General features: G+C 43.6%; 1 protein-coding gene across 1 annotated transcript; it reads left to right on the top strand.

The window, feature by feature from the left end:
- The first annotated feature begins 1,938 nt into the window (after positions 1-1,938).
- Positions 1,939-7,070, top strand: LOC124113243 (uncharacterized serine-rich protein C215.13-like). Its single transcript, XM_046473529.2, has 3 exons — positions 1,939-2,010; positions 5,513-5,570; positions 6,463-7,070. The coding sequence occupies exons 2-3, from the start codon at positions 5,519-5,521 to the stop codon at positions 6,765-6,767; spliced, it is 357 nt and encodes a 118-aa protein (XP_046329485.2). The 5' UTR covers positions 1,939-2,010; positions 5,513-5,518; the 3' UTR covers positions 6,768-7,070.
- Positions 7,071-9,450: the final 2,380 nt, after the last annotated feature.

Raw genomic sequence — 9,450 nt, 5'->3', positions numbered from 1 at the left:
GTTAGTCTAGGTTAGTCAGCGTCTGATCGAGATTATGTAATATACACTGTACCTGTGTAATATATATATAGAATACTAAACGAGCTCCCTTGTATTACCAATTTTATGAAACGAGTGAATAATTCTGGTATCTGACTTTTTTTAATAGATTTTCAATGTCGTGTGTGACTATAGGCAGACATCTACGCGATCCACAGCATAATCCAATTGAGTTTAACAAAACAATACTTCAAACACGTCAAAAGTTGACACGTATTAATTTAATACCATGCAACGGCCCACCTTCCAGAAAGTTATCGTAGCGCTAAGGTTATCAATAACTCCCATAAACCTAGACGTACAAGTGTCGTGGCGCTACGATCGCTTTGTGGAACGGGGTCTGCACCACAAAGTTTACAATTACGTCACAATACCCTATGACGTAATTTGTGAAATGTTTCTACACTTTCTACACAGTGCCAGACCAGTCCAGTGCCACTTGAACATCACAGAATATTTCACATGTTTCTATAACGCTTGACATCCATCCATGCTATTCCGGAAGTTAACAGATAATTCGGGCATCTAAATATAATATCTTCTTCGCCACTGCTTACATTAAATAGTACTACATTCATGACGACTTCTCATTGCCCAAATACAATCTACTGAATCTCGACAGAAACAATGCAATACAGTTAACAATAAATTACACTTCCCAAAAACAAGTTGTACATGTGTGATATACTAGTCTTGTATACTTGTGCGTCGTCTGCACGTTGCACGTTTGACTTATTGACGAAAACTCCCTAGAGGCGTCGTCCGTACGTGTGTGACCTATTTGCACGTTTGACTTATTGACGAAAATTCCCTAGAGCCGTCGTCTGTACGTGTGTGACCTATTTGCACGTTTAACTTATTGACGAAAATTCCCTAGAGGCGTCGTCCGTACGTGTGTGACCTATTTGCACGTTTGACTTATTGACGAAAATTCCCTAGAGCCGTCGTCTGTACGTGTGTGACCTATTTGCACGTTTAACTTATTGACGAAAATTCCCTAGAGGCGTCGTCTGTACGTGTGTGACCTATTTGCACGTTTGACTTATTGACGAAAATTCCCTAGAGGCGTCGTCTGTACGTGTGTGACCTATTTGCGAGTTTGACTTATTGACGAAAATTCCCAAGAGGCGTCGTCTGTACGTGTGTGATACAATTGTTGGCGAACAATGACGAGAGGCGTCATCTGCACGCGTGACTTATTGACGGCGTCTGCACGTGTGTGATATACGTCTGTACTTCTGCGCATGTTTGATATACTTGCTGACGAAAACGCGTTAGAAGCTTCGTCTTTACGTGCGTGACATACGTCTGTACTTCTGCACGTGAGTAAGAACTTACTAATGAAAAGGCATTAGAGGAATCGTCTGAACGTCTTTGATATGTCTGTACTTTTGCACGTGTGTAATATACTTGTTAATGAACAAACTCTAGAGGCCTCGTCTGCACGTGTGTGATATACGGCTGTACTTGTGCACGTGTGTGACATATGTTGGGTGGCACGTGGTCCTGTGCACAGCAACGTGGTCGTTTCAAGGGCTTCGGACCTGCTCTGAACTGAACCACATGTGGCATATGTGGTGTCTCCTTGGGGAAGTGCCTCACAAGGCAGCTAATAATAATAATAATAATAATAATAATAATAATAATATACAGATTAAAATAAAAAAATGTTACAAAGAGGGTTTGGTTGATTCTGCCAGTCAGCCGGTTATCATCATCATCATCATCATCATCATCATCATCATCATACGTCTGTCCGTGTAAGGGGATACACCTAACACACTTAATTGCGCATCAACGTTACTGTTCCATATTAAAAATCTGATTGATGCCAACGCCCACCAGTGACTGATACGAACATCTCGTGGTACAGTGACGTCAGCCAGTGTATAAGATGGGCAGTAGCGCAGATTGAGACAGTTTCACCTGTAACACCTGTATACACCTGCATAGGCCTGTAGTAGAGGACAGGTAGGTCACCCGCTTAACAGTATTCACCTCCCACCAGGGAACGTCTTGTACGAATGAAATGTGCCTCGCAAATTGATTATAATCTTTATAAGAACCAGTACTTGGAATGTGATGTTCTATTTTACACGCAGAACTGGAACTATACTCACTCTATGAAGCTAAGTAGTGTGTATGTGTTTTGAATGGCTTGCATAATACATTTTTTCATATTTAGTTCATATGAGTTGAATGATAAGTTCAAGTTTCTGGGCTCACATTGTAGGAACTGTGTCATAGTGAACTATTTTACTTAATAGAGAAATGTTTTGTTGTGGACATTACGTGATGTAATAGAGCAATGTCCACAAAAACGTGTGTCAGTTGAGGAAATTGCTTCGCGGCATTTCGGTAAAATAAGCAGGGGTCTGTGACCTTTTGAAAATCATCAAATTTGAGGAACACGCCGTGATCAAGTACTATCAGAATGAGGCCTTAACATAAATATAAACATCCTTGAAAATACATGTACACCATAGGGAAAGATGACCCTTCCTATGCTACCATACAGAGGTGGGCAGCAGAGTTTAGGCGTGGCAGGGAGAGCCTTGAAGAGAACTCCCGTTCTGGAAGGCCTGTCCCTTCAGTATCACCAGAAATGATCCAGAGAATCCACGATAGGGTGATGACCGACCGGCGAATGACTGAACGCCATATTGATTGCTAGTTCAGTGGACATTTCCCAGGACAGTGTACATTCTATTATTACAGTCACTTTGCCAATGAAGAGAGTATCAGCTCGTTGGGTTCCAAGGTTTCTTAAATTTGATAGTGAGTGCGTGAATGTGGTTTTACACCGCTTTTAGCAATATTACAGCAATATCACGGCGGGGGAAACCGAAATGGACTTCACACATTGTACCCACGAGGGTATCGAACCCAGGGTTTTGGCGTGACGTGCGAACGTTTTAACCACTGGGCTATTCCACTGGCCCCCTGACATTTGATAAAAAAACGCACAACATATCTCATGATAATATAGCTCTGTTTGAAGTTGATCCAGAAAGGTTCTTGCAACGATTTGTGACTATAGATGAAATCTGGTTCAGCACTCCACCCTTGAATCTAAACAACCGTCTGCAAGTACAGTAAACTACGGTTATAACGAACTCAAAGGGGCCACTAATTTTAGTTCGTTATATCCGTAGTTCGTTATAAGCATATATACAGCATATGTACAACAAATGGCCGGGACTAAAAATAAGTTCGTTATATCGGTCAGTTCGTTATAAGCGTGTTCGTTATAACCGTAGTTTACTGTACTTGATCACTGCACGTTATCAAGTTTGTCCATTTTCCTTATGTCTCAGACGCCTGCATGTTTTACGTACTTACTCAATTCATTTAAGTTTTTTTGTGGTTTTAAATATGCATTAAAAGTGCTCAGTGCCTCAATATATGTACTGTTCTGATATCAATCGCTCGGTTTAAAGGGCTCTTAAACCAACGTCAAGTACTCCATTGTAAGGCATCTAGACGTATCTCCCTCGGACACGTCTCGTTTACAGTGATAATGTTGAGGTGAACTCTTCGTCACTGACACCCGAGATGCCTGTTCTCTATATAGTCTATTGTTGTCACGTCTCATGCATAGGATTACAAAGCCAGTTGTCATATAACACCTGTGTCAGCCAGAGACAATACCCCATCTACATGTCCCCGTGATCAACAGCAGTCAGCCTCGCCTTGGCCTTTTTTCTATTAGTTGGTTTTCGGATATTAATCTCAAAACTTTCCTTTGCTCAGTTGACGAAATGAAAATAGTCTTCAGTTATTCATGCGTGTGCGCAGGTGTGTGTGTGTGTGTGTGTGCGCGCGCAGGTGTGTGTGTGCGTGTGTGTGCGTGTGCGTGTGCGTGCGTGCGTGCGTGTGTGTGTGTGTATGTGTGTGTGATAGGTATTGTTTGGAGTATCGGTTTTGTTTGTTGTTTAACGCCGCACTCAGCATTATTCCAGCTATATGACGGCGGTCTGTCAGTAATCGAGTGTGGACCAGACAGTCGAGTGATTGGTATAGCATCGGTCCACGCAATTGGGATACGATGACATGCATCAACCAAGTCAGCGAGCCCAATCCCGTTATTTGCCTCTTACGATAAGCATAGTCGCATCTTATGACAAGCATGGGTTGCTGAAAACCTATTCTGACCCGGATCTTCATGGGTACGGAGTATCGGTAAAGTTAGTTGTGTGAATAGTATTTCAGCGTATTTGAACAAGTACTGGCCAGTGGACATGTGCCCCTTGTCTCAAACATGTAGGCGGATAAAAGATGTGATGACAGTATCAAGCTGCACATGTTTAAACATATCTTCCATATGCAAGGCAATACGGTCATAATATCTTTGTAGCATATAGTGCTAAACGTATTGTTCCGTTCATACTTGCTAGCTTTCCGCTCACTGCTCCTGTTGTGCCCACACCCCTCACTCCTCCTGTTGTGCCAATCCCCCTCACTGCTTCTGTTGTGTCCAACTCCTCCCTCAGGAATGAATTTTGATTTTACACATGTCTTGTATCTAAAAATATACCCATGATACAGTTAAACGTGTTCAATCATACTGTATAAATACCCCCCTCATTGCTCCTGTTGTGCCCACCCCCTTCATTGCTCCTGTTGTGCCCGCCCCCTTCATTGCTCCTGTTGTGCCCGCCCCCTCACGGCTCCTGTTGTGTCCACCCCCTCACGGCTCCTGTTGTGCCCGCCCCTACATTGCTCCTGTTGTGCCCGCCCCCTTCATTGCTCCTGTTGTGCCCGCCCCTTCATTGCTCCTGTTGTGCCCACCCCTTCATTGCTCCTGTTGTGCCCACCCCCTTCATTGCTCCTGTTGTGCCCACCACCCCCTCACTGCTCCTGTTGTGCCCGCCCCTTTACTGCTCTTGTTGTGCCCACCTCCTTCATTGCTCCTGTTGTAGCGCCCCCTCACGGCTCCTGTTGTGCCCGCCCCCTTCATTGCTCCTGTTGTGCCCACCCCTTCATTGCTCCTGTTGTGCCCACCCCTTCATTGCTCCTGTTGTGCCCGCCCCCTTCATTGCTCCTGTTGTGCCCACCCCCTTCATTGCTCCTGTTGTGCCCGCCCCCTTCATTGCTCCTATTGTGCCCGCCCCCTTCATTGCTCCTGTTGTGTCCACCCCGCACTGCTCCTGTTGTGTCCATCCCCTCACGGCTCCTGTTGTGCCCACCCCCTTCATTGCTCCTGTTGTGCCCGCCCCCTCACTGCTCCTGTTGTGCCCACCCCCTTCATTGCTCCTGTTGTGCCCACCTTCCTTACTGCTCCTGTTGTGCCCATCCCCCTCACTTTGCCCACCCCTCACTGCTCCAGTTGTGCCCGCCCCCTTTACTGCTCCTGTTGTGCCTGACCCATCACTGCTCTTGTTTTGCCCACTCCCTTCACTGCTCGTGTTGTGTCCCCACTAATTGCTGTGCTGTCCGTGCTGTGTAATACAACTGACTTTGATTGTTTCAGAGTACCATGTCAAGTGTGACCATACTCGCCGGACTATTTGTCCTGGTTGCCGTGGCTGGTGAGTCCGATCCTATTCGCCTATAAGCTCATCTATGTTCCCACATAAAGCACTTTGACCTTTCAGTAATCTGAGACTGTCTGACTGTATCGCCACACATGGTCTTCTCGACTATAGACCCATGATACAAACTGAAATTCTAGTTATATCCACTGCGTGTCAGATTGTTGGAGGAAAGCCCGAAGTAATCCCCGTTTACCACTTCGGTGAAACACACAAGTACGGTAGACAAACCTAGACACATAATGAGGGAGAACGGGATATGAAAACGCACGATCATTGGTTCCGGGGACGCCCAAGGGACGCAACCCTGCATTGCGAACTTAGGCGACTTTATCACCAGTGGCACAAGGAACTGGAGACTCCGCGCATCATTCGTCACCACTTGCTCTTTTCCGTACCCTGCAAGAAGACCCGTCCCCCTATCGATGAATGTTACGTGCGAAAATACTACAAACCAATCAGCATGCACGTATGGCTTGAAGTACTTCGGTCAAAGAATCCCTCAGGAATGATTTTTGATTTTACAAATGTCTTGCATCTAAAAATATACCAATGATACAATTAAACGTGTTCAATCATACTGTATAAATACCGTAAGTCCCGATGTGTTTTAAATAGCCACTGTAATATATATATGACATGGCGGAAATATATAATAATTATACTTAACGAGTTGACAATTCTTTTAACTCTGCCCGTTTGCGCTTAGACGGAACCCAGTCGCAGAAATGCCCAAGAGAGGGGCACACGCCGCTATTCGGCTTGTCCCGGAATAACACGAGTTGGTCACGAATGGAATCGGACAAAACTAAACATAAGTTTTGTTGTGTTACTCTCGTACACTGTTATTTTTACATTTGCACTGTTTGGTTTTATCTTGCCGTTACAGGCAACCTCGTGGGCGTTGACGGAACGTCAACAGCCACCAGCACAGCGTCAACATCAGCACCAGGTAATGCGTCAACGTCAACTGTTGCGCCATCCATGTCTGCGTCTCCGACTTCTGTTATGCCGTCCATGTCCATGTCAATGTCTGCGTCGGCCAATCCATCTACATCTTCATCTGCTGTCTCCCCGACATCTACGCCACCACCAAGTACAACTGGGGGCACGTCAGAGACAAGTTCCTCCGCCATCCTCTTCTTCACAACAACCTTGGCGTCTCTGTTTCTCATCGCCGTCGCATCTATGTAGGCGTTACGTCAACATGACGCCATCATTACGTCATCGTGACGTGAACATGACCTGTCATTGTGACTTGATGGTGTTATTATTGTGACAATGTATATTGTATGTACATCTATGATACAGATGTAGGCTTGATACGAAACGTTTCACAAAACCACCTTTTTATTCAGATTATTTAGAAGCATATACCGTATTCGACGTAATAAGCACCCCTCTCTTATAAACGCCCGGCGATATTTGCTAATATATTGGCGAGTGAACAATCCCAATTAGCACTCCTTCCGATGATCAATGTGCACCAGACTTATTTATTCGCGTATAATACGCACTCGTGTGTTATATGCACCCTTAATTATGGGCAATTAAATTCTGGAAGAATATATCTGTCGTATATAAACATATCAGGCTGTCAGCATAAACCACGAAATTTATCTTTCAACTCTGTTTTTTTTTCTCCACCAAAATAATATTTTAATAAGAGCCCCATATTTCTAATTTTGAGAGCGCCCTGGGCGCTTATTACGTCGAATACGGTAATCGTTGTCGATGTATCCGTGGGCATGAAGATTGGCATGACACCATCAGGTCGACTAATCCGATGAACACTCTGACACACAAGCTGAAGCCCGGAAACTAGACACTCCGAGACTTTGATTATCTTTATACTGAAAATAAAATAATAATAATAAATTATGTTTTTGTTATACTTCATACTAATAATCTGTTGAGGGTTAGGCGGTTACCTATCATGTTAGACCCGTGAAGATTCTTAAGTACAAAGAGACAATGTAGGTCTCGAATAGGTCTTCAGCAACCCATGCTTGCCGTAAAAGGCGAGACTAACGGGATCGTGTGGTCAGGATCTCCGACTTTGCTGACGCATGTCATCGTATCCCAATTCCGTAGATCGATGCTCATACTGTCAATCACTGGACTGTCTAGACTCGATTATTTACAGACCCCTGGCTGGAATATTGCTGAGTGCGGCGTTAAAAAACAAACAAACAAACCTATCATGTTAATGGTGAGTGAGTAATTGCATGAGTGAGTGACGGGCACATTGGTGAAACACATTAGAACAACAGTTCATGGTTACACATGTGAGTCAGTATGGTTTTACGCCGCGTTTAACACTATTCCACCATCACATCTGGACACACAGAAATGGGTCGACATATGGTGCACCCATGTGATGAATCGAACCCGGGCATTCGGTGTGACGAGCGAACGCTTTAACCATTATGCTTGCCCAACCCCTGTTCCACATTAGGCATAGCTCTTGCGTCACAACGATTCGATGTGCAGAGCTGCATCCCCAGGGCGTTGGTTGGTAACCGATTCACCCTGATTATGTCTTTAGGTTTGTCAGCACCATATCCCCCGGCTCGTGGATATCACGTGGTAAACGTCTGAGACCTGCACCACTTCGGGCTTTCCTCCAACTAACGGGATCGGGTGGTCAGGCTCGTTGACTTGATTGATGCATGTCATCGTATCCCAATTGCGGAGATCGATGTTAATGATGTTAATCACTGGATTGTCTGGTCCAGACTCGATTATTTACAGACCGCCGTCATATAGCTGAAATATTGCTGAGTGCGGCGTTAAACAACAAACAAACAAACAAACAAACATCAAGCTGACACGCGGTAAATAATGATGTTTTCCAAAACTAAAGATGTAACTAACATTGCAAAGCACTACATGTACTTAAGAAGGATTTCCCTATGCCCTATCACACACGGAACAGATTAGCCACGTTGAACAAGATAAACTGTACATACCAAATGAAAGGACTGAGAGCCAGTCAGCCCTCCAGGGGACTTATAACTGAACCACGCCGCAGCGATCGTAACGTCCCCGACGCAACGCTACCATTTATTTCCTGGATATAATTTAATGTGTACTTGTAGAATAAGGTGTTCAACTAAGATTCTCTCAATATGAATCCATTAGTTAAGAAAAAAAACCCAATCCATTTGTTTATATTTCCGATGATCCACAAATATTTTTGTGCAGTGTTTATTAACGAAGAGTATACCCCGATCCCGTTAGGCGCCTCTTACAACAAGCATGGGCTGATGAAGACCAATTCTAACCCGGATCTTCACGGGTTCGAAGAGCATAACTTTCGATACTGTGGGGTACTATTGAATACATTTTTATGTAATACTTCTTTACCTTATCATATCAATCAATGGATTATTTAAATCACAAATCGATATTTCTCACATCATGAAATAACTGTGAGTATTATGTCATTATATTATTATAATCATTCATTGATATATTTTTTTATGTCATAAATCACTTGTTAAACAATTCGAATTCTTGATCTCAATAAATGAATTAATTATTTTGATAATAAAATACAGAATAAATAGTAAAACTGTTCCTCACATAAGTTATTAATGCTGAAATCATTATGCCGTGGTATCGTAATTTAATTTCTTTGAGTGGCATTTAGAAATTGGAGTGATGAAGTAAGACGAGTTCTATGGATGAACTCTCTTGTAATAAAGAAGTTGTTCATCCATAGAACTCGTCTTACTTCGTAATTTAATGTCTTACATAACTACGGACATCTCGCCCCCTATGATACTTATCGATAAGCAATTATACTTCCTTTAAACTCAACTTTACTTCTATAGTAGAGTTATATCAGTCGCCTCGGAAATGCTGTTACGGA

The sequence above is a fragment of the Haliotis rufescens genome, unplaced genomic scaffold, assembly GCF_023055435.1.
Source record: "Haliotis rufescens isolate VD_foot unplaced genomic scaffold, xgHalRufe1.0.p SCAF_5, whole genome shotgun sequence".
In the NCBI taxonomy this organism is placed as follows: Eukaryota; Metazoa; Mollusca; class Gastropoda; order Lepetellida; family Haliotidae; genus Haliotis; species Haliotis rufescens.
Note: the sequence above shows the minus strand (reverse complement) of the source record. Positions and strands in the feature narration are given on the sequence as shown.